This window comes from Heteronotia binoei, chromosome 11, assembly GCF_032191835.1.
Source record: "Heteronotia binoei isolate CCM8104 ecotype False Entrance Well chromosome 11, APGP_CSIRO_Hbin_v1, whole genome shotgun sequence".
NCBI classification, from domain to species: domain Eukaryota; kingdom Metazoa; phylum Chordata; class Lepidosauria; order Squamata; family Gekkonidae; genus Heteronotia; species Heteronotia binoei.
The window spans coordinates 32,975,304-33,000,636 of record NC_083233.1 but is presented as its reverse complement, the minus strand read 5'-3'; the positions used below and the strand labels follow the sequence as shown (position 1 = coordinate 33,000,636).

General features: G+C 45.0%; 1 protein-coding gene across 1 annotated transcript in view; it reads left to right on the top strand.

Moving 5' to 3' along the window:
* KLHL4 (kelch like family member 4) overlaps positions 1–25,333 on the top strand; it is a 66,234-nt gene that overhangs the window by 27,533 nt on the left and 13,368 nt on the right. Inside the window, exons 2-6 of the mRNA XM_060249756.1 lie at positions 10,510–10,686; positions 12,904–13,040; positions 13,992–14,188; positions 22,120–22,332; positions 23,411–23,597. Coding sequence (XP_060105739.1) covers positions 10,510–10,686; positions 12,904–13,040; positions 13,992–14,188; positions 22,120–22,332; positions 23,411–23,597 — 911 coding nt within the window. The remainder of the gene's footprint in view (positions 1–10,509; positions 10,687–12,903; positions 13,041–13,991; positions 14,189–22,119; positions 22,333–23,410; positions 23,598–25,333) is intronic.

Below are 25,333 nucleotides of genomic sequence, written 5' to 3'. Positions count from 1 at the left end.
TATGTCCAAACAAAGGTGCTGGTTGTTTGAAGGCCGCTTGTACCCATGTGAGTTTGCTCATCAGTTCAGAGCTTCAGGAGAGACCCTGCTTTGTGTGATCCTGCTATTGTAGGTGAAGTAAGCAGGGTAGCAGCTAGAGACAGGGCCTTCTCAGTGGTGGTGCCTTAATTCTGAAATTCCTTTCCCTCAGCAGCTCACCTCCAATTTGGTTTATATGGCTTTAAAAGGTAAAGATAGTCCCCTGTGCAAGCACTGAATGGTTACCGACCCATGGGGTGATGACACACCATGACATTTTCTTGGAAAACTTTTATGGGGTGGTTTGCCATTGCCTTCCCCAGTCATCTACACTTTACCCCCAACAAGCTGGGTACTCATTTTACTAACCTCAGAAGAATGGCAGGCTGAGTCAACCTTGAGATGGCTACCTGAACCCAGCTTCTGCTGGGATTGAACTCAGGTTGTGAGCAGAGCTTGGACTTCCTTACTGAAGCTTCCCACTTTTTGCCATGGCTTTAGTTACAAGTAAAGTTCACCTCAGGGTTGTCGAACTCATTTGTTATGAGGGCTGGATCTGACATAAATGAAACCTTGTCAGGCTGGGCTATGTGTGTCATAAAATGTAATGAAAGGTAGCAGAGATATAAACTTTATAAAGGACATAGACAAACACAATAATTTTTTTTTTAAAAAAACCCTTAAAATAAAACATGCTTAAAACATTTGTACTTGTTGGTCTTAAATGTGCTTTCTTTGTATCTCTCCTGTGTGATCCAGGGAACTGGGCAAAGGAAGCTGTGTGATTGAGAGAGCCTGGCAAAGCAAACTCTCCCCTCTTCCTCCTCAAGGGAGGAACTTCAGCCAATGGAGAAATAAAGGCTTTGCTCTGTAGCTCCTGTGCATTTGAGCAAGCCTGGCAAAGCAGATGACAGCCAGTTGCTCGGGGACCTGATAGGAGCCCTCGAAGGGCCTGATTTGGCCCCCAGGCTGATGTTTGACACCCCTGGTCTACATTGTTTATCCAGACCTTTAATTTTTCAGAATAGTCTTGAATTCTTTTTGGTTAGTTTGACTCAGTTTCCTGCTGGTATTATCTCATATTTTATTGCTGGGTTTAGATTTTACTGCTCTCAGGCTTCAGTAGGGTTGCCAAGTCCAATTCAAGAAATATTTGGGGACTTTGGGGGTGGAGCCAGGAGACTTTGGGGGTGGAGCTAGGAGACATTAGCGGTGGAGGCAAGATCAAGGCTGTGACAAGCATAATTGAACTCCAAAGGGAGTTCTGGCCATCACATTTAATGGGATGGCACACCTTTTCCAATTCCTTCCTTCCATAGGAAATAATGAAGGATAGGGGCACCTTCTTTTGGGGCTCATAGAATTGGACCCCCTGGTCCAATCTTTGTGAAAATTGGGGGGTATTTTGGGGAGAGGCACTAGATGCTATACTGAAAATTTGGTGCATCTACCTCAAAAAGCAGCTCCCCCCCAGAGCCCCAGATACCTGCGGATCAATTCTCCATGATTTTCTATGGGAATAAATCTCCATAGGGAATAATAGAATTCCCAGCAGACATTTCCCTCCCCTCCTCCTGCTTCCTGAAGTGGTGGGAGGGCCTCCAAACCGGGGGATCCCCTGCCCCCACCTTGGGATTGGCAACCCTAGGCTTCAGATTCAGCAGGAACTCAGGGGAGCGCAGCTCCTGAACCTTTCCGATGGCCCCCCTCCTCCTTCTACCTACCTACCTTGTCCGTTGAATAGTAGGTGCAGTTGCCTAACAATCCCTGGATTAGGAGAGCGGGCAGCCAGCTGGCTACCAGGGGCTTTGCCATGCCCTGAGCAGCCCTCATTAACCCTTGGAGAAGCCCACACTCCCCTTTCTCCACTTCTTATGTGATTTTGGGCAGTGGGTGACTTGCTGGCCTTTTGACTGGGGGGGGGGAGGGCAGTAGAGCCTCAGGAGAGTGAGATCTGCTTGGGTTGGCTGGATCTCTAGCCAGCCCAAGCAGGCCTCACTCACCTAGGGCTTGGGTTGCTTTTGGCTGGTGGAGGGGTGGCATATGGTAACGAGCTCCACCACCTATGTTTCTACAAAACAACTACTGGCTGTTCTTATGTATGCACTTGGATCCCATGGAGAATTTCTGTTGATAGAAGGGATTTCTGGCAGCAGAGAGGACCTTTCTCATCTTCTCCCTCTCACTGTAACCCCGAATGCTGTCCCTAGAGGACAGGAGACTCCGTGGAACAGCATGAGGTGTCTGCAGCAGAGTTAAGTGTCTGCCAGCCTCCAAATGGAACAGCATGAGGACCTCCAAATGGCACCTGGAGAGCCGCTGCTATTACAGTTGATCTCCAGGCCACCAAGATCAGTTCCCTTGGAGAAAATGGCTCCTTCGGAGTGTAGATTCTATGGCTTTCTACCCTGCTGAGGTCCTTCCCCTCCTCAGGTTCCATCCCTCAAATATCCAAGTATTACCCCACCAGAGCTGGCAAAGGAGGGAGGGACTAGAGAGAAATGCTCCCTTTTCTGTTTGAGCACATCCTCCAGAGAATCCAACCCATCATCTTTTATTCTTTCTCCCTGCTTGGGGAGCTGTGAGACAGTTGACAAACTGATAAGAGACTTTAAACAAACAATGTTAAATTACTCTTCCAGTCACTTCTTCTCAGCCTAACCTAGTTGTTGTAAGGATAAAATAGAGGAGGGGAGAATCATGTTGGAAGCTGGTTTGGTTCCTGCTGGGGAGGGTGAAAATGGGTATAAATTTCTACACAGCAATAATAATCCTAGACACTGTTATACCCTACCATTGACTTCAATTGATTTAAAAGGTAATTTAGGATTCTATTTTGGCTCAAGGTCATCCAGTGAGCTAAATTACCAAGTGTAGAGGGGAACCTGGATCTTTCTGGGTTTCCTAACATGCTAATCAAATGCACTAGTTTAAGGATGACCTTTATAGATACCATCTCAAACAGGTACCTACATAGGGATTTAGTCTAAACATTTAACTTATTGGTTTAAAAAGGTGACCAATCAGAAAAATGTTGGTCTGTGAGATGATGAACTGGGTATTGCATTTTTGCTGCCATCAGGAAGAAGGTTCTTAGATATTAGTAATACGTACTGTAAAAATTAAGCACACTAGAAATTATAAACTGCAATTACACACACACACACACACACACAGAAGAGAAGAATTGCAGATTTATACCCCACCCTTCTCTCTGAATCAGAGACTCTGAGCGGCTTACAATCGCCTATATCTTCTCCCCCCACAACAGACACCCTGTGAGGTGGGTGGGGCTGAGAGGGCTCTCATAGCAGCTGCCCTTTCAAGGACAGCTCTGCGAGAGCTATGGCTGACCCAAGTCCATTCCAGCAGGTGCAAGTGGAGGAGTGGAGAATCACTACACCAAACACACTCACACACACACAGAGGAAATCTAATCATAAATTTGCCTAGCCATCTCAAAACAATGGAACCAAAGGGGTCTTTCTGAGCTGGAAAGGAAACACGCATGAAATGTGTATTAAAATTCGTTGCCCTGATGCAACTTGTCTTTATTCTAATGCCTCATCGCGCCATTCATTTGGTACAGCCATTTTCCAGCTTTCATTCTAATCTAAATCAGATATTAAAATGTATAAGCAATTGCTAAATAAATGAGATTAATTGCCAAAGCAATTATGATTGAGCAGCTGGGTGAACAATTACTGACTCTGGCATAATTAGTCTAGCAGCACAGGATCACTGGAAATAAATCAGGTCTGCCAGGACTAGCAGGATTGCTACAGTAGGTTCTCAGTTACAATAATTCTTCTGCATTTCATAACCTTTGGACTTGGACAACTAATCAAGCCGTAATTGGCTATTTACTTGACAAGCAAAAAAAGATTATTAGTACTGCAGAGCAATGTGCAGGCTTTTATTTATTATCTTGTATGTGAAGTCAAATCTACTGGGATGTTTGGGAGCATAATGAGAATATTATTCATAAGGTCAATGTTGCCAGATAGTTTCAGATGCTTCATAAAAGCTGACTGGCAGGGAGATTCTATAAAGTTGCCTCGGGGCTTCTCGGAGTTTATCAGTCAGCGGCACTTTTCCAGGTCAAAGAAAATCACTCAAATCTGCTACACAATTTGGTTTCCTTCCCAGACCTGTCTGTCCGCTTGACCTCTACCTGACAAATAGGATGTTCCCAGACCTTATTCTGTCAAAATTTACCACCATGCCAGAGCAATGTGCTGAATTAACCTACACAAAGCTACTGTTCTTGTATTCTTCATAAGAGAACGACTGCAAGCAGTAAATGAATTACAAATGTTTGCAAACCAAGAATACATGTGCACTGACTAGGGTTGCCAGACCCCCTGGTTGAGATGAGGTCCCCCACTGCTAAGGCCTGCCCCCCAGCTGCCAGTCAGCTGGCCGGTGGGGGACTCAGCAGAAGAAAAAGGCAAACCCAGGCCACACTGTCAGTGTTACACAGGAAATGCTGTCATCACACCAGTAATGTCTGGGTGGCACTCTGGTATTTGGGCAAAAATTCTAAGGTAGAAGCTATTTTTATCATGGAAGTTTTGCCCAGATATCAGAATGTCACCTGGATGTCACTAGCATGATGACATATCTTCCTGTGTGATGCTGGCAACATGGCCTGGGCCTCTGTCCTGCTCCTAGTAAGTCCCCCCATCCCCTGCCAGTTGCCAGAAGGGACCAGGCTACCCTAGCAGTATTCCAGCAATACTATGCATGCTGTACATAAAGTGTACAGGCAAGGTGTAGCGGTTAGAATATTGGACTAGGATCTGGGAGACCTATATGGTTGGCAGGTCCCCTTGCTGTCATGATAGCGGGATTTGGGGAGCATTCTAAGGGTGATGACATCACCTAGAAGTGGTATCATCACATCAGTGTTGTTGCACATGATGCTTTAGTTTTTGGGCAAAACTCTGGCTGTTTGCCTTCAAAACCGTAGAGTTTGCCCCAAACACAGAGCGTTGCTGCACAATGTCTCCAGTTTGATGACATCACCTGGAAGTGATGTCATCACACTGGGGACATCACGTAGGGTGGGGTTTTCCCTGCTGGCCAGGTGGCTGGTAGTGGATCGAACCCCCCCAAAATTAGGGGAACCCCTGCCAGCACCTGGGGCTGGCACCCCTAGAGACCCAGGTTTGAATCCCCACTTCATGGAAGCTTGCTGGGTGACTTTGGGTCAGTCACATACTTTGGGGACAAAGACTGGGTATAAGTGAAATAAATACATAAATAATGTAGTGGAATAATGTAGTGCAGTCTCACAGGCATTGTGGTCATAGGCAAACAAGGCCAGGCAAGCATGCAGGTGGTGGGATGTAGCCTGAGACCAATGTTCTCATCATTGTATGTCCTGCCTCTCTTTGTGTGTCACAGTTTTTCATTTTATCAGAAAGAGAAAGAAAACATCTGGAGCTGTCTGGGAAAGACTGTTTATAAATTGCTGGAATAATAATAATAATAAAAAACAGCCTGCAGAGAAGGAGAAAATGGTTACCTGTGTGGTTGGTTACTTTGGGAATAGCACTGTGTGTGTGTGCTGGCTTGTGCTTGCATGCTTCCCACCCGCTCAACCAGTATAATCCCCCTATGAACAGACATTACCAGTCCTCATCCCCTAGCAGTACATTTTCCCCACCCATTTTAACACACATTACTATCATCGTGCAGAGAGCTTGGAAGAAATTTAATAACAATAAAGCATTAAGACAGAATAATGAACGCCGAATATGCTTTAGGTCTTAACATTTCTGCGCGATACCAAAAAGGAGGGAATTTTATCCTTGTTTCTTGATGGTCTCTAACTACATATTGCAATAAATTTGCTTCTCTGGTTGAAGCCTCTTGATGGTCCTCCTTCATAAATATAAACAAGTTTGCTGTTTTCTGAACCATGGAAACACACAACAAGAGATTTAGAAAAGGCAGAGCAGCTCATTTTACTCCCAAACTCATAAAAACAACCCAATGATGATAAATGAAAATGATTTTCCACAGCCATCGTTATATGAGTTGCCCATTAATGTTACATGAGCTTCCCTTCATATTGGGACCCATCAATATCATCTGTGGAGGACATTTTTATAAGCCTCAGGAATATTTTACAAGAAAAGAGAATCAGACAGTTCCTGGCTAAAGCCGATGAAGAAATCTCATATAAAAAAGGGATTTCTTCGTCAGCTTCAGCTAAGAACTGTCTAATTCTCTCATCTTGTATAACGTACTCAATCCACTTTCCAAAAATTTCTTACCTTGTTGAAGAACCCCAAGTGAGCTTCTGAAGAAGTTCAGGTTTTCCCTGAGCAATGAATTAGGAATGATCCCAGTAACAATGGGAGAAGGGAAGGGATAAAGGGAGGTTAAGGTGATTCATAAATCCTTAGCCTTTATGCCCTGTCTACTGGCCCTCCAGGTCAGCTGGTTGGCTACCATGTGAAACGGAATGTTGAAATAGAACCACTGGTCTAAACTAGTTGGACTCTTGTGTTCTTATGATTTTTTAGAAAGACACACACACACAGGAGCAATCAGAAATGACTTTTCCCATTTGAAGTGGACTAGCATTCTGATATGACTGCATGTGTAGATCAGGCCTGAAGAAGAGTTGGTTTTTATACCTCGCTTTCCTCTACCTTAAAGAGTCTCAAAGCAATTTTCCCTTCCTTTCCCCACAACAGTCACCTTGTGAGGTGGTGGTGGGAGGGGGGGCTGAGAGAGTTCCAAGGGAGCTGTGACTGGTCCAAGGTGACCTGGCAGTCTTCATATGGAGGTAAAAAAAAAGGTAAAGGTAAAGGTAGTCCCCTGTGCAAGCACCAGTCATTTCCAACTCTGGGGTGACTTTCACAACATTTTCACGGCAGACTTTTTATGGGGTGGTTTGCCATTGCCTTCTCCAGTCATCTACACTTTCCCCCCAGCAAGCTGGGTACTCATTTTACTGACCTTGGAAGGATGGAAGGCTGAGTCAACCTCGAGCCAGCTACCTGAACCCAGCTTTTGCTGGGATCGAACTCAGGTTGTGAGCAGAGTTTAGGACTTCACTACTGCAGTTTTACCACTCTGTGCCACGGGGCAGAGTGGTAAACCCGTTTCTCCAGATCAGAGTCTGCTGCTTTAACCATTACACCACACTGGCTCTCTTAAGAAGGAGAGTTGGTCCTTATCTTTATTATTAGCAGGGATGAGGTTGTTCATGCCATGTGGGGGGAGGGAACTAACAAGAAGGTGTGGAAGTGGAAACAGGAGAAGATGGCACAGAAGACTTGCAATGATTTTTGGGTGAAAGCAAGCTAATGTTTATGCCATAAAGTACAAGGAGGGGGATATAAAGCAGATTTTAGAGGGACAGGCAAGCTGGTGCTGAGTCTTCATTTCTGACCCATTTTTGAAACAATCACATTAACAGGATTATTACCTCCCAACCCACACGCATTGCTGCCCCCAGGAAGTTTCTGTCCTCAGAAGTAATTTCAGCAGTAGCATGCTGTCATCTTCAGCCCAAAATGCAATGCCAGCAATTTGAAGTGCTATTTACCTAATAGTTCCATTTTTGAGCTCTTGTCTCCACTATTTATCTTCTAATGCAGCCACATAGTCGGGGCCTCTGTTTGAAATGTACGGGCATTCCAAAGCATATAATGAGTTTCCGTCAAATGCTCCGTTAGCTGCTGGCTCTGCGGATAACTCATTTCGACTGAGAATTGGGGAGGGAGAGGGAGTCGAGCATTTTCAGGCAATGAGAGCAAATCTTTTAGAATGCATACGGATGGTAATTTCCACACTGCAGAGGAACTGGCTTCCTAGGGTTGCCAGGTCTGTGTTGGAAAATATCTGGAGACTTTGGGGGTGGATCCAGGAGAGGGTGGGGTTTGGGGAGGGGAGGGGCCTCAGCATGGTACACTGCCATAGAGTCCACCCTTCAAAGCAGCCCATTTTCTCCAGGGAGCTGATCTCTGCCAGCTGGAGATCAGTTGTAAAAGTGAGAGATCTCCAGGCCCCAGCTGGAGGCTGGCAACCCTGTGGCTCCCCCTTTAACACTAACGTAGTGCTAATTGTGGGTCAAACTTTATGGTATTTTTTTTAAAAAAACACAGATACTTCACACGGAGCAGCAAAATCAGAAAAATGACTCCCACCCCAGGACTGTTTTCATGTGGGAAAATAGCTTGAGGGGAGCCCTTCTCATATTTTGAGCTCATTTGGGCTCTCCTTTTAAAAAGTCATTCCCTGCAGCTGCTGTGTGGCTGTGGGAAACATGAGTTGGGCCAGGTAACCCAGACCCACTCTTTAAAACAGTAACGTTCAGTTTAGCCCTGAGATCTGGTATCAGGTTTTTTTAATTCCAATAAAAATGATACATCTAATTCTCAACATTGTCCCATCTACGGATATTTAAATCTGCAAACTGGGGACATGCAGAAAGAAAACAGATATTTCTACAAACCTGGGGGACTCCAGGTGAACATTTTAAAAAGTAGGAGGACTTTCAACCCCCCCCCCAAACAAATGGACCAATGGTAAACTTACCATCAGTGGGGAGGGGAGGAGGAGCCAGCTTAGTCTAAGGGCCTAGAAGCAGGGGTGGGGGCGGGCAGCTCAGGCAGGTGGCAGGGTCAGCAAATGAGCAAGTGTGGCAGAGAGGAAGTGAAGAGGGAGCTGGGGGAGTGAAAGAGATAACGGCAACACTAAAGATAGTGGGGAAGGGAGCAGTCAATGGTGGTGCAGACAGGTGAGCAAGGCAATGAGGAAAGGAGAAGACAAAAGGGAGGGAAAGATGGAGAAGAGAGAGGCAGTGGCAGTGGAGCAAAGGCAACAGATTGACAGGATGAAACTGCAAGAGGAAGTGGGAACTATGGGGGGGGGGGGAGATTTTCCTTCTTTGGTGAGTTCCTTACAGGTCCCCGTCCCCACTTGTTGGGGAACAATATGGAGAAGGCCTGTTTGGTCCAGCCTTCTTAAAATCGAGCAGTCTTGTAGATGAAATGGTGAAGTTAACTAGACCCATCTGAAGTGGCTTCTAGTCTAGTCAATTTTACATTCATAGGAAAGTTAAAACAAACAAACAAACCAAAACTTTAAAAGCAATGTGCTGGAGAAGGGGTACATGCACTATTATGTACCAGTTTGGTGTAGTGGTTAATGCACGGACTCTGATCTTAGAGAGCCAGATTTGATTCCATATTCCTCCACATGCAGCTAGCTGGTTAACCTTGGATTAGCCACAGTTCTCTCAGAACTGTCCTTTCAAGAGCAGTTCTCAAAAGACAGGACTGGATCAATATATCTTTAAAGGGGGGGGCTGGGCCCATAGAATAGAATGGACTCCATATGCAATTTGGTGCCCCCCCCTCCAGGGGCACCCAGGGCAAGCGCCCCCTCTGCTCCCCCTAGATCCGGCCCTGTCTAAAGAGCTCTCTCAATCTCACCTACCTCACAGGGTGTCTGTTATGGGGAGAGGAAGAGAAGAAGATTGTAAGCTGCTCTGAGACTCCTCCTCCTTGACAATGGATTTGCTTGAAACTCTGCATACACCTTCATAAATTCAAAGTTCATTGAGAATATTAATAATAAGAAGGGAATGTGTTAGATATTATATAGCTGGACTTCTGAAAAGCATTAAATCAAGTATGTTACCACAGACTCTTGAGTTAATTTAGCTATAATGGAATAAGAGACCAGATCATTTCATGGAGTAGTAAATGGTTAAACAACAGGAAGCAGAGGACAGGAATATATAGATCCTTCTCACAAGTGAGGGAAGTAAGTAGTGGGGTTCCCTAGGGATCTGTATTAATCTGTATTAAATCTCTTTTGTTTGCTAAGGCTTTTGATGGGAGTCTAACCTGCATGCATTGGGTTGGTGGGTTCACTGGCCCCCAATGCCCATTGCATTGAATATGGCTTTATTTTGGAATTGTAAACCACTTTGATCTGCAAGGGAAAGGTGAGGTATAAATACTGTAATAAATAAGTATCAGTACTATTTAATTTATTCATAAATGATCTGGAAACAGGGGTGATGTGATCATGATCACTAAATTATCCAGGGTGGTAAAAACTAAATGTTAAGAAGAGTTACATTCTTCTCTGTGCACAGCAGTCAGTGGCTTTAACACTCTAAAATCACACTTGGGCACACACACAATTTCATTTAATGGATGTAGGGTGAATGAGTGTTCATAATTCCATTGCCAAACCTTTATGACTTTCCTATTGTTTCCCCTGTTCCAAGTTAATAATTATGCACAAGAATATTAACTGCTAATTGTAAATGGCAAGAATGAAGTGTTATTTGGCAGATATCCCTGAGTGTGACTCAGAGTAAAAACAGAATTTAAAAAGATTTAGGTCTAAGGGAATGTAATTAATTTGTTCTTCTCCCCCATGTTTGGCGGCACAGCAATTTGCAGAAGCCAGCTACCCTGTAAATGACCGTATTCTTTTACGGATTCCCAACAGGGTGTCGATAAGCAGCTCCTCCCCTCCTTCAGGGGTGAACACCAATGGATCAGACGAATATTTCCATTCTGCGAATCATGCCGAGCAGACATTCCGCAAGATGGAGAATTATCTGCAGCAGAAGCAGCTCTGCGATGTTCTCCTCATTGCTGGAGATCACAGGATTCCTGCTCACAGGTAAATCGCTTGACCCTTGAGCTTCACATCCTCACACTGCATCTTAGGACCCTCTTGTCTGTCTTCCCTTTTCTTTTCTTTGGGTAGAAGGGACTAAACTCACTCACTGACTTACAGGAAAATTGAGTACTGCTCTAAGAAGATGTGATACATCTGCTGTATGATGCATCATCAGTTATCCAGGTAAAAGTTTCAAAGGACAGCCAGGTAGGTCTGCAATAGAACAGGTAGATTCAAGCCCAGTATCCCCTTAGAGGGCAACAAGAGTTTCTGGGTAAGAGCTTTTGAGTGCCAAAGTCCACATATTCTTATTGGTCTCAAAGGGACTACTAGACTCAAATCAGGGTTGCCAACCCCCAGGTGGAGTGATCTTCAGATGACAAAGATCAGCTCCCCTGGAGAAAATGGCTGCTTATGAGTGTGGATATACCCTGCTGATATCTCTCTACACCCAAAATCTGCCCTCCCCAGGCTCCAACCTTCCAAAATTTCCAGGTATTTCCCAACCTGAAGTTGGCAAGCCTAACTCAAATCCAGGGAAAAGTGATTTCCTTTTGATCATATCCTGTCTTTGGTTGATCTATATTCTCTTTTCAAGAGATGTTGCTGGCATAGACTGTCACCAAACTAGATATGATGTCTGTCATGAACTCACTTATGTGATGTCTGTGAACTAATGTTCTAAGTACCCCTGGGGCCCAATTCATTTCAGGTACAGGGATCAGGAGGAGGAAAGGCTATGGCCTCACCCCTTTGTCATTTTCCTGAGCCTAAATGGAGCCATTTTCCAGCCAATTTTCTCCATTATCACTGTGGACATTAAAGAGTATAGAAAAAAGGAAGAAAACAAAACATAAGATTCAAGGAGAAAGAATTTGATCAGAAACTGGTGACCTGACTCAGCTCTAGAGTCTTTTGCAGCTGCCTCTTCCCCATTCCCAGACTATTGGGAGAACAACCACCTCTACATTATTCTTCCTCAACAAAAGGACTAGAGATCTACTTTTAGAACATAAAAACTGGGAGGTGGGGTCATGGAATTGCCCTCCAGTCCCTTCTCCCCATCCAGCTATGGACACAGGGTTCCTAGGTCCAACTCAAAAAATATCTGGGGTCTTTGGGGGTGGAGCCAGAAGACTTTGGGGATGGAGCAAGGATACTTTCCCATTCACTAAAATAAATAAATAAAAATAACAGCAGTGCAGTTTCCCTGAATACAGTCCTCATTTCTTCATCTCCCAGCAGCTGCACTTCCACTATATGGAAGTGAACTCTCTCTCTCTCACACACACACAACAGAGCCAAAAGAAATAATGTTAGCAAACACACACACTTTTGTGATCTCACTGGGGCAATTTACTCACAGGGGTTGCTGAATGTAATCATCTGCTGTATTTCAACCAACTTCTTCAGATTAGCAGGAAAATGAAAGCAGAGCAGCCTAGGGGGTGGAGTTTTACTACAAAAAAACAAGAGGGACTCTGCTCACTTCTCTTCCTTTCTCATATGCTTCACACATTCACTGGGGAGACCCGTGTGGCTTTGCCTACTCACCCCACTCATTTAGGTTTCCTCTGGCTCAGATTTAAAGGCACACACAGAGTTCAAAATACAGGCAGTTTGCACGCTTCTTTGAAGCCTGTGCAGATGTAAAGGTACATGGAGGCTGTTGGGGTGCGGCTTCCCCACACTGGCCAGCTGGCTGGCAACAGGAAGGAGCCTGCAAAATCTGGGGACCCCTGCTGGGACCTCGGGGCTAGCAAGCCTAGCAGGGTGAGATTTGACCTGGGGACATCTTAGCCACTACTAATATTAGCTCCACAAATGCATGCATGTGCATGTGCAAACCAGTCCTAGTGCTCCCTAGACCCAAAGCCATCTTAGGCTAGAAAGAACTGATGATATAACAACCTCCTCAAAGTCTTCAGTTTTGAGAAACATTTACATTGACCACAGAGTATCAGAATTTCAGAGTGCCATCCCATAAGAGCAATTTGATTCTGCCAGTGAAGCAAAGCAGCTCTCAAGGGAAATGTTAAATTACTTTTTATCTCTCAACTGCACACACTTGTAACATTCTAGCTGCAAGCCAAAACAATGCTATTCCAGGCTCACAATGCATCATTAAGAAAATAGAGATAAATCCACAAGCAAAGCAAAGCTGATCATTGAGATCAAAGAACAACAGAGATTCTCACAAAACGCTGTGCTTCCCAGGTTAGTTTTGAGTGCCGTGTCTGACTATTTTGCTGCGATGTTTACCAACGATGTCCGTGAAGCAAAAGAAGAGGAAATCAAAATGGAAGGTGTGGATCCTGATGCACTGCAAGCACTTGTGCACTATGCCTACACGGGTAAGTCCACTCTCCCAAGTTTAAAAATGTTATACTGAGCAGTTGACTTCATGGTTTCCATTTGGATTCTGGTGCTGGAATCAAACCTGCACATTCCCTAGATGTGATTGCTAGAGGTCTACATCCAAAGAGGTGTGGAGGAAATTCTATTCAGCATCCCCACGTCTGGCCTCCCTCCCCACTTTGGTTTGCTAACTACAATTCCCCCAGTGTCTAAATATATTTGTTGTCAACATGTTGCTCTCCCTTGTCAATCCTTTGTGAAGTTTTTCTCCAGCCTGTTTTTGCAATGACATCTCATGTCTTCAGCACTGTGCTTCCTCTGTCTCTCTTTTCATCTCCTTCTTTGACTTTTCTAAGCATACTAGCTTATCAGGTCCCCAATGCCCACTGTGTCATTGCCTCCTTCTCTCTGGAGATCCTTCCTACTTGCCTTCCTGGTGCAAAGCCATTCAGCATGGCTACCACCACATTTTCTGCCTCCAGAAACAGCCCTTCTTCTCCATAGACCCTATGAAAGGCTCCCCCCAGTTAAACATTGCTTTCTGTCCCCTCTCAGTATCTGTACTGTTTTTCTGAGCAGCTACCATGTTTGTGAGCCTTGTCTGACATCACAGCAGCTCAACCAATGGCTAGCGTGCGGGTGGGGGGGAGGAAATGCTCCCACAAGCAACAGGCAACAGGTTGCTGATAGCTGAAAATTACTGAAAAATGACCTCAACCCATATTTTAAATTATTATTTCCAGGGTCTTTTTGTAGCAGGAACTCCTTTGCATATTAGGCCACCCGCCCCTGATGTGGCCTAATATGCAAAGGAGTTCCTGCTACAAAAAAACCATGATTATTTCAAGATACTGCACTTCAGATATACATGGCTCACTTTTAAGAATGATTTCTCCCAGGTTTTTCATTTTTTTTGCAACCATGTGTTTTATTTTTAAATTGAGCAGGTGTCTTGGAACTCAAGGAAGACACCATCGAAAGTTTGCTGGCTGCGGCTTGCCTCCTTCAGCTTTCGCAAGTGATTGATGTTTGCTGCAACTTTCTCATGAAGCAGCTTCACCCTTCAAACTGCTTAGGGATTCGGTCCTTTGGAGATGCTCAGGGATGCACTGAACTCTTGCGGGTGGCACATATGTATACCATGGTGAGAACAAGAACATAAGATCCCTGTCAATCATTAACTGAAGAATCTGTGAGTGTGTATTGTAAAAGGTAGCAGTGAGTGGAGATGCTGGTAGAATTGGTGGGAACAAAAGAACTCATTATGTTATTACTATGAATCAGTATTGAAGAGATGAAGACACTTTGTATAAAGTGAGACCACTGAATCATCTAGCTCAGCATGAGGTCTCTGTTCTGGGGCAGCTCCACCAGTTTGACAGCCAGTTTGGTCTAGTGGTTAAGAGTGGTGAACTCTAATCTAAAGAACCAGGTTTGATTCTCCATTACTCCACATGCAGCCTGCTGGGTTACTTTGGGTCAGTCACAGTTCTCTCAGAGCTGTTCTCTCAAGATCAGTTCTCAGTCAGAACTCTCTCAGCCCCACCTACCTCACAGGGTGTCTGTAGTGGGGAGAAGAAGGGAAAGATATTATGAGACTCTGAGCAAAGGATGGGGTATAAAACCAGCTCTTCTTCTCCTCCTTCTTCTTCTCACAACACCCCCCCTCCAGATTGTTATAACACAAACGGAGAAGAATTAGATGCTCCATTGCTATTGTTTCTTGCATCTCTAGAACTGCAAATGTAAACTTTCTAAAACAACAACTCTGCTCTGACAGATTCGTTGTAGAATAAGCTTTTGAAGATTAGTACTTACTTCATCAGTTCCATCTAGCTAGAATTGCTGAAAGGGTTGTTACACTCCTTCCCTGCCATTGAGGCCTTGATCCAAGTTGGCTTTGGCTATTTTTAACTATAAGAAAATTAAGCTTAGGAAGATTCAATGCAATATCATCCCACATCTCATCTAGTTTGACCCTCAACCAGAATTATTTTCTACCCATCTGAAAGCAGGAGATTTGGCATAAAGACAAAACTGAGAGCTAAAACACACAAGTGGAAAAGTCGGAGAATGAATCTGTGGATGAATTATACCATGGATGGGTTCTAGGAGCGTGGGATCTGTGGATGGGTTCTAAGAGAGTGGGGTCAAGGACAGGGTTCTAGACTAGCATTCTCCCTGAAAATTTAGCTGAGAGAGAGAATGCAGAACCTCATGTGTATTTATGTATTTTATACATATATACATTTGATCTCCCTTGCTCAAAATGGTACAGTCCAGCCACTTATCATCTGGGATTAGCGTTGCCAGGTTTGTGTTGGAAAAAACCTGGAGACTTTGGGGGTGGATCCAGGAGAAGTTGGGGTTTGGGGAGGGGAGGGGCCTCAGCATGGTACAATGCCATAGACTCCACCCTTCAAAGCAGCCATTTTCTCCAGAGAGTTGATTTCTGCCAGCTGGAGATCAGCTGTAAGAGCAGGAGATCTCCAGGCCCCACCACGAAGCTGGCAACCCTATCTGGGATGTTTGCTCTTATGTTCTGTTTCTGAAATCCTGATGCCACTCTTGTGATACATGAGGAACATGAGCCTATCTGCCTGACTCCATTTAATTTGAAGAGTTTTTAAATCAGTGACTAAGATAATCGATTAGCTGCACTGATTAAAACATTCATGCTTGCTGCTTCCCTTGTCATCTTTCCAAAGGGCAAATGGATGACACCCCCCCCCCCCGTTTCAAGTCAATAGCACAAACAATAGTAAAAACCCTTTTTTCAAACTTTGCAGTCAGAGGAAAGAGAGCACCCATTGGTTTTTGCTGGATTTCATATGCCTTTGATGACAAGGAAATCACCATGCTGCTTTCAGAATGGGAACAAAATAGGGAGGAAGAAGCCAGGATGCGAGGGTGGGGGGAACTCTAGAATATAAGGAATAAAAGATAATTAGAACACTAGAATGTCTTCATGGAGCTGCCTTGCTCAGATATTAATCCACCACTAATTCAAAGCAGAGGGGAGAATAATCGGCCTGTCAGACGAGAAAAGGAATCTTGCTGTGAAACTAAATCAAGACATAAATATTTTAGAAGAGAAGTTCTAAGAGAACCACTTTGTGCCTCTTCAGATGCATAAAAAGAGCACCCTCGGTGACGTGAAGCCTGAATATGAATGGAAACTGCTATGTGGATGGGCAGAGCTGAGGTCACTGAAACCAAGATGGTATACCATGTGAAAACAGGCTGGAACCCTCTAGGAAGCTAGTAACGAAAGAATGTTTGTTTTAAACAATAATACTTGGTATACCCAGATTACATCTTTCAACAATTGAGGGACCAAAGTGAACTGAGCAAAGATCAGGTTGTAGATGGTATAGGACCATAAGTTATGGAACCACAACACCATCAGTTACAGAGAATGGAGCAACCAGCTGAATCTGCGAAAGAGAGAAAGAGAGAAAGAAAGAAAGAAAGAAAGAAAGAAAGAAAGAAAGAAAGAAAGAAAGAAAGAAAGAAAGAAAGAAAGAAAGAAACTGGCAGCCAAATCTGCCAAACAGGCCTGTAGCTACATGGGAGCCTGGGGGGGAGGGGGCACTGCCCCCTGATTCTCAAGGGGCCCTCCGGATTACAGCCTGCTTTTCCCCTTTTTTGCCAGAAGAAAACTTATGAGAAGCAGCAAGCCTCACAGTGGATGGGAAAGGGTCCCTTGAGTTTTTAAAAAGCCCCCTGACTTTTAAAATCCTGGCTACGCCCCTGTTTCCAAAACAGTTCATTCTTACACACTTTCCTAAACTCACTCTTGTAAGCTGTTCTAAAGGACTGAATCCACCACAGTAAAGCCTTTGACCTGGTATTATTGCATAAACTGTCCCCACGGGAGAGAATCATAAGAAGGCTCTCTGAATAACAGCTAGCTCATGGAAATGTATTGGTTAGGTATGAGGGTTTAGATACAAATGGCAACAGACATAAGGAACCACCTCTCACTTTCCACAAAAGGCAGCCGGCACAGATCCTATCCATCACCACAGTCCATCTAGAAGAGTTTCCTATTATTTTACCTTTGCTGTTATTGATGTTGACTATTTACAGTTTCCTGTCTGGGTAATCTCGCTTCCACAGATGAAATCGTTTCCTATCAACAGCTTGTGCTATTTCGGGAGTCTGCAACGACTGTCCAGTCTTCCTATTTTCTGAAAAATTACAAAGAGCAGGAAGTGCATAAGAAGGGAAGCCAACATCTCCCTTTTCACTCTCAAGAAACATGCCATTGAAAAAGCAGAGATACTTAAAAAACCACACAAACACACACACACACACATAACAAGTACAATCATCTATTGCCAGAGATCACTCTAGATAAGATTGAGATCATGGCTTTCCCAGCATTTTTAAAGCAAAATTTCAAGTATGTGAGGCCCCAATGAAGAACAAAGCAATACATGAAAGGGCAGAGGGATTAATCTTTCCACCCCCACATGCTTTTACCTATTGACCATGTAGTACCATCCTCTCCCAAGCCCTCCTATTAGTCTTGAAAGCAAACAAAGGAGGACTTCCTTCTTTGCCCATCTTCTTTCTGTCCTAGGCAGGGCTTTTTTTGTAGAAAAAGCCCAGCAGGAACTCATTTGCATATTAAGCCACACCCTGTGATGTCAACATTTTTTCAAATGCCCAGCAGGAACTCATTTGAATGTTAGGCCACACCCCTGATGCCAAGCCACCTGGAACTATGCTCCTGTGCGTTCCTGCTCAAAAAAAGCCTTGGTCCTATAGGCTTCCCAACCCTCCCGCCCTGGCAGGGGACCCCAGGATTTACAGCCTCTTCCCCCGCTCTCCCAAAAAATGGAAGCGGGGGGAGGGGGGGGAACGGCGCCAAGGAGCATGGCGAGCCGAGAGTCCAGGTCCTTCTGAGCCTCAGAAGGACCCGGACTCATGGCTCGCCACGCTCCTGGCCTGCCTCCACCCTCTCCTTCTCTGATTTTACCTCAGAGGCGGAGCGGAGTGGGCGACGCTGCTGCGCTGCCGTCTCTTCTCTGTTTCACCGTAGCTGCTCCTCTGAGATGGGCTCAGGCTGAGCCCATCTCGGAGGAGCAGCTACGGTGAAGCGGAGAAGAGGCGGCAGCCACGCAGTGGCATCGCCTGCTCCGCCTCTGAGGTAAAATGAGAGATTGGGTGCTGGGGCGGGGGGGAAGAAACAAGCAGCTCCGCAGCCTGCCCCCCTCAGCCTTGGTGGATTGGTCGCTGGAGAGAGGCAGGCAGCGAGTGGCAGAGGAGGAGCTCTGAGGGGACCACGCCTGGCCTGCAGGACGGGGTGGAGGAAGGCCATGAGGGCAGCCGAGAGCTAAGTTGCCTCTCGCTCTGCCAGACGGTGTGGACCCCGGTGGGCTTCTTTTCCCCACAGTGATGCCTTCTCTGCTGCCGGCCTTGCTGCTGCCCGCCGCCTATTCCGCCCCTTTGCCGGCAACTGCTTGGCGCACGGTGGGTGGGGATGAGGTTTCTTCAAAGTCTTGGGGGGGGGAGTTTGCAAAAGGGGAAACTTTGCAGAAAGGGAAACCCTCGCCCCCTCGAGCGACACTGGGCCGGTCACCGCTGCATCTCCCAGGCTTGTTCCTTGCTGCCTCCGAGGCCTTCGTCCCCCCCCCCCAAGTCCTTGGGATTTCCCATCCACCACCTGCATCCTGGGTTTGGCTCTAAAAAAATTTGCATCTAGCTATTGGCTTTGGTGCTTCCAGGTCGTTTAACATACTGGAATTAAATAATTGTTCTATGGAGGTGCATCAAGTAAACATCTCTTATGGCCTCTAAGCTGCTGTTCCCTCGAAGCTGCAAGAGTCTTGTGAGCAAAAATTCTACTTTGTGAGCTACTGGCATTAAAGTGGTGAGCTACTTCAAATAAATTAGTTTGCTCTGGGGCCATTTTTCCTGAGCAAAGACAAAAATATGTGAGCTGGAGGCTAAAAAACTGAGCTAGCTCATGCTAACTCAGCTTAGAGGGAACACTGCTTACAAGAGGGGGGAAAGTGGTGGGGGAAAACTCACCAGTCCAGCTATCTACAGAGTGACTTCAGTCTAGGTAAGCTCTTTCTCATTTTGCAAGGCAATCCTAAAGAGTTGCACATTTCTAAACCCATTGCACTGTCGGTTTCGGTTTCTAAACCTCTTCATCCCAGACACCAACAGAGATTTGTTGCTGTTCTCTGTGTGTAAAGGGCAGCACTGGTTATTTGAAATTCCACAGTTCTGTGGTCCTAAAGGTAAAGGTAGCTGCCTGTGCAAGCACCGGTCGTTTTCGACTCTGGGGTGACGTTGCTTTCACAGCGTTTTCACGGCAGACTTTTTACAGGTGGTTTGCCATTGCCTTCCGTAGTCATCTACGCTTTCCCCCCAGGAAGCTGGGTACTCATTTTACCAACCTCAGAAGGATGGAAGGCTGAGTCAACCTGGAGCCGGCTACCTGAACCAGCTTCTGCTGGGATCGAACTCAGGTCGTGAGCTGAGGGCTCTGACTGCAGTACTGCAGCTTTACCACTCTGCGTCACGGGGCTCTTAACCAGGGCTTAATTTAAATTCCAGGAATTATTTTTTGAAGATCATAAGTCTCAGAAATGTGTGAAGCGATGCCTGAAAAAAAGGGTTCCTGGGCATGTGAAGACTGGCTTGCTCTGTCACTGAAGAACGTGTTCTGGCACATTTAAGTGTTAAGTAACTGTATTTCCAATGTTAGCTGGCTGCGGGTTTGCCCCGTATTTCTGCTTGTTTTTAGAATTTGAACTTCCCCGGATCAGAATCCACACTTCTAGTATTTCTTTATTATTAAAACAAGCCCCCCCCCCCCCCCGACTGAAGCTCAGCCTGAGCCCATCTTGGAGGAGCAGCTACGGTGAAGCGGAGAAGAGGCGGCAGCAGTGCAGCGGCGTCGCCCACTCCGCTCTGCCTCTGAGGTAAAATGAGAGAAGGGAAGGATGGAAGGAAGAAAGACATTTAAAAAGGTGTGCCGTCCCTTGAAATGCGATGGCCAAAACTCCCATTGGGGTTCAGTGATGCTTGTCCCACCCTTGCTCCTGGCTCCATCCCCAAAGTCCCCAGATATTTCTTGAATTGGACTTGGCAAGCCTATAGACCTAGCATACTAGGAGTGTTTGGGTGGAGTTTCAAAAAGTGAATCAGTACAAGGATTGAAGGTTTAAACCTCCCCTCCCCATCTCTATATGGCCCCAGGCTGGATCCAAACCCCATTTAAAAAGTAAAGGAAAGATATTGTCATGGATCCTTTAGAGTCTTGTCTTTGGCCATTATTATTTAGTGAATCTCCAGCCAGTAATCTTTTTACAAGATTACCAGGGATCATTTTGTAGAAAAATAAGTGGTGGAGCTTGTTATGCAGCTGCACCTACTATTCAATGGACAAGGTGGGAAGGAGGAGGTGGAACTCTCAGAAAGGTTCAGGAGCTGTGCTCCTGTGAGCTCCCACTGAATCCGAGGCCAGAAGATTACACTGAGCTCTCTTTGTAAACAGAGAAGTTGGCATAATGTAGAATATTTGAGTGATGCATAAATATCAATCACTTGTATGGACTTTTTAAATATTACTGTCCTTTGCCCTGACCCACACATTTCTTTATTATTTATTTTATTGGATTTACAACATTTAAAACCTTTACAATTCTGAACTTTAATAGTTCAAACATTATACAAATTAAACAATGAACAATTAAAACATTTTAAAACAATTTGATGTGCACACGCTTGGGGCTTTGTTTTCAGCAGTGTTCTCAGTTGCATGGAAAAGACTATATGATTGTACCACATAAGGCTCTTTGCAGACATATGACTAAATGAAGATGTGTCTTAGGTGGGGCCAGAAGGCACAATCCCTCTTCCTTATTATTTTCAGGGTCTTCAGCCCTCATTGGGTATCTTCATTGGCACAGAGGAACATGGAGCCAGAAAGAAATGGAGGGAGGAAAAGGGACCTTAGAAGGAGACCATGAAACAAACAAACAAATGAAAACCAAAGGGGATCCTCTCTCTCTCTCTCTCTCTCTTAAAATCTTTGAGGACTTGGAGCCATCACAGATACTTTCCCCATCTGTTTTCACTACTGCAGCAGTTTTAAAAACTTTCTAACTTCAGATAATTCAACTCATGCTCACGTTCTTTCCCAAGGAGCCACTGCACATTCCCATGTATTTTGGGATGGGGCAGGAGAGCCTTCTTTGGCTCACACTAAGGACCTCACTCTTCTCCATCAGGAACTGAGAGCACATCCTAGACCTAGAGCATACCCAACAACCAGCTATCATGGCATATTGCAAACAAATTCCTTGATACCAATCCGTGCAAACATCTGTAGTGAGCCTTCCATGTGTAAAAGTGTACACACACTTGGGGCTTTGTTTTCAGCAGTGTTCTCAGTTGCATGGAAAGGACTATATGATTGCACTACATAGGGCTCTTTGCAGACATATGGCTAAATGAAGATGTGTCTTAGGTGGGGCCAGAAGGCACAATCCCTCTCCCTTATGCACATGTGTGCTTTTGAATGTCTGCACAAGCCACATGCTATAAGTAACAGGTTGACATGTTTTCATTCTTGTTCCCGATGTTACCTTCTTCAGTGAACAGAATGGAGGCACATGGAAGAGAACCATGGCCACACTATGTCATTTATCTCAACGGCGCTTATGTTTGGGCTCGTTTTTTTCTGGGTTGTTACTTGGAATGAAGTCTCAAGATAGCATTAAGCACAAATAAATGCATGAAACAAAGACCATGCCCTAAATCTAATACACAGCCCATTAAATCCCCTTGGCAGTCAATAAATGCACACCTGAAGATACACCCATAAACATGACAACTTCTTAAACCAAATGGAAAAGTTTATTTTAGCACTGTATCATAATTTTAAACTTGCACATCGATGCTTAAGTTTATTAACTTGAAAAGGAGACTTAGGGTATGATTGTGCCTGAAAGAAATCCTTAGAGATTAATTTACAAAACAGGATGGATGGTTTAGTTCCAGGACTTTTACTGAACCTCATTGTTAATTTCTTTTCCCTCCCTCCCTTAGGAACATTTCACCGAAGTAATAAAGAATCAGGAATTTCTCTTGCTGCCGGCCAGCGAAATTGCTAAACTCCTGTCCAGTGATGACATCAATGTTCCCGATGAAGAAGCCATATTCAAGGCCTTGATGATGTGGGTTTGGCACGACCTGCAGAACAGGCAGAGAGAGCTTGGGATGCTTCTCTCCTATATAAGATTGCCCCTGCTTTCTCCACAGGTGGGCAGAAACATTGGCAATGGAGGTGATGCACTCTCAGGATGGGGAAGTTGGGATAGCCCGAGAAGTGGGTCTTATGGAAGGGCCCAAAGGAAAAAAAGGGAAAGATGAAAGTTAACATAGCCTGAATGTCCACCATGATTCCCTTCAGTTGAAGAATGAGGCACTGCTCTCCATCCCTGCTGCATCCCTGTGGAAAGTTATACCTTGTCTTAGAGTGTCAACCAGCCCAGTGGATCTGTACCCTCTTGCTTAAAGAAAGGGACCCCTTTGATTTGGGTTTCTCGGTGGGACCTGAGGTGGGCAAAGGGGGAAAGATATCTAGGCTAATCAAATACGAATTTGTGAAGAAAAGGAAGCAAAGAGGAAATGAAGGTCCAATTTAACACAATACTTAAGCAGTGTCCTCCCATGTCATCATCATCCCACATTGCTTTGGTACCTACATGGTGACATGAAAGGCATGGCACTTTCCTTTGTCAGCATCACTTTTTCTGGTAGGATGTAAGGGAAGGATATTAACTATATTCACAGAGTTCCCTTACCAGAGTACCAGTCCATGGGGGAAAAGGGGTAAGGAAACACTTCCCTACTGGGTGACTCTCAGCCAGACCTAACTCACAGGGTTGTTAGGAGGATAAAATAAGGAGAGGACAATATATGTTGCCCTGAACTCATTGGAGGAAGGGTGGGATAAACATGTAATAGATTGATAACAATCAGGCCAGAGATTCAGGGGACAAGAAGCAGACAGAATTATGGGAACTGAGACTGATGCAGAGAGTGGGCCAATCATGCAAGCACTTTCTTATCACATCTTTTATCCCACCTTTCCCCTCCCCCCGCAGACCTCAGAGCAGCACACATGGGTTCCCTCCACTAATTTTATCCTCACAGCACTCCTCTGAGGTAGGCTAAGAGAGAAAGGGGGGGGGGGGTCAAAGTGAGCTTAATAAATGGGAATTGAACCCAGAGAGATCCTAGGCTAGCACTCTAGCCACACAAATTGAGCGGAAGAGGAGAAGACATAATCTTCCAATTATTACAACGTAATTGTTTTGGCCCTTCTATGTCCCAGCTACTAGCTGATCTGGAGAACAGTCCCATGTTCACCAATGACCTGGAGTGCCAGAAACTTCTCATGGAAGCCATGAAGTATCACCTCCTGCCAGAGAGGCGGTCTATGATGCAGAGCCCTCGTACCAAGCCGAGGAAATCCACTGTGGGCTCCCTTTATGCTGTGGGCGGCATGGATGCTACCAAAGGTAATCCTGCAAATAATTTACATCATCCAGTCTTGATCTCATTTATTTTTTTAAATTGTTTGCATTTTAGAGTGAGCTAGGAAATGGCATCTTTTGGCCAAGGCAAGGGATTCTGGAATACAGCAGGGTTGTCTAAGGAGCCGATAGTGAGTTACTGTATTCTTTTGTTTTCCTTTCTCAATAGGACTATATTTGAGTTTTGCCCTCCTGAGGCAGTGATGCCATGGCTGTGCATTGCACATAGCCTAGCTCAGGGGTGGCCAAACTTGCTTAATGTAAGAGCCACCAGGAATAAAAGTCAGATGTTTGAGAGCCACAAGACATGAACAGCAGATGTTTGAGAGAAGGAAGGAAGGAAGGAAGGAAGGAAGGAAGGAAGGAAGGAAGGAAGGAAGGGAGAGAGAGAGAGAGAGAGAGAGAGAGAGAGAGGGAGGGAGGAAAATAGATGGATGGAAAGATGGAAAGAAAGCAACTTTAACTTTAAATGCATTCTCCAAGCCACCAGCTGGCTTAGCTTGGAGAAGTGATTTAAGGAGACAAACGCCTTCTCCAAGCTAGCCGACAGGGTGGTGGGGGCTTTGAGAGCCACACAATATGTGTGACTCCCAACCTGCAGCTTGGCCACCCCTGGCCTAGCCTGTGGTACCTTAAGGAGTTTTATCATCTGAAGTAGCAGACGTGGTTGCAGCAAATGCTGCCTCCTCGCCATGTTCCCTATGCTGCCACCTCTCATGCCCAGGAGTCAAAGGACAGACTCCCCCCTTACCTTTTTGCTGCTCCGATTCTAATGCAGAAGTCCTTGCATGCCAGCTGGGCCTCCTGAACCTTAGAGACACTACTTACTCTCACTGATCTATTCATATCACCCAAGGCATTTTCTATTCCACTTACTGCTTTTGAGGTATCACACTTTTGTCATTGGATGGAATAAACTTCCATGCTTTTAACCTCACACTTATAGGAAGGTGGTGGCGGCGGAAAGTGCCACCAATCTGCAGTCAATGAATGGCGACCCTGATGGGGTTTCAAGGCAAAAGATGTTCAGAGGCAATTTACTACTTCTTGCCTCTAACAAGCCTGGACTTCTTTGGTGATCTCCCATCCAAATACTAACCAGGACTGACCTTGTTTAGCTTCTGAGATCTGATGAGAGCAGGCTAGCCTGGGCCATCCAGCTCAGGGCATACAAGTTCAGAATTTTTTTAAAACAACAATAACATGAGGTACTCTTGCAGAAACAGCAAACAATATGGGATGAGATGGAAGTATTCTAAACCCAATGTCTTTCTATCTTATTGCATTTTGCTCTGCAGACTGAATGCGAAAATTATTCAGTTGCAGTTGTTCCTACTGCTAGTAGCTGACATTCTACACTAAAATCATAGAGTCATAGAGTTGGTTTCTCTAATTCTATGATGCTAGTGTGGATTGTCGGTTTGGGGACAGGGCTAAACCAGGATTAAAGGTCTAGTGCGAAATTGGGTTAATCTTTTCAGTGGAGAAAAAAAAATGTTTTGGAATGCATATTCTCTAACTGGCCCATTTTCTGGTATCTGAACCTGCTAATTTACAATCCCTGTCCCTATTTTTTACCTTTGGGGGATAATAACTTTTTTTAAACAAATGTGAGTGGTTAGAACTGTCATTCTGCTGTCCGGAAATCCAATCTTAGAAGGTAAAATACACTCTTTTAAATGAATTTTATGACATCCTGAACTTTAGTTTTCAACTGAACT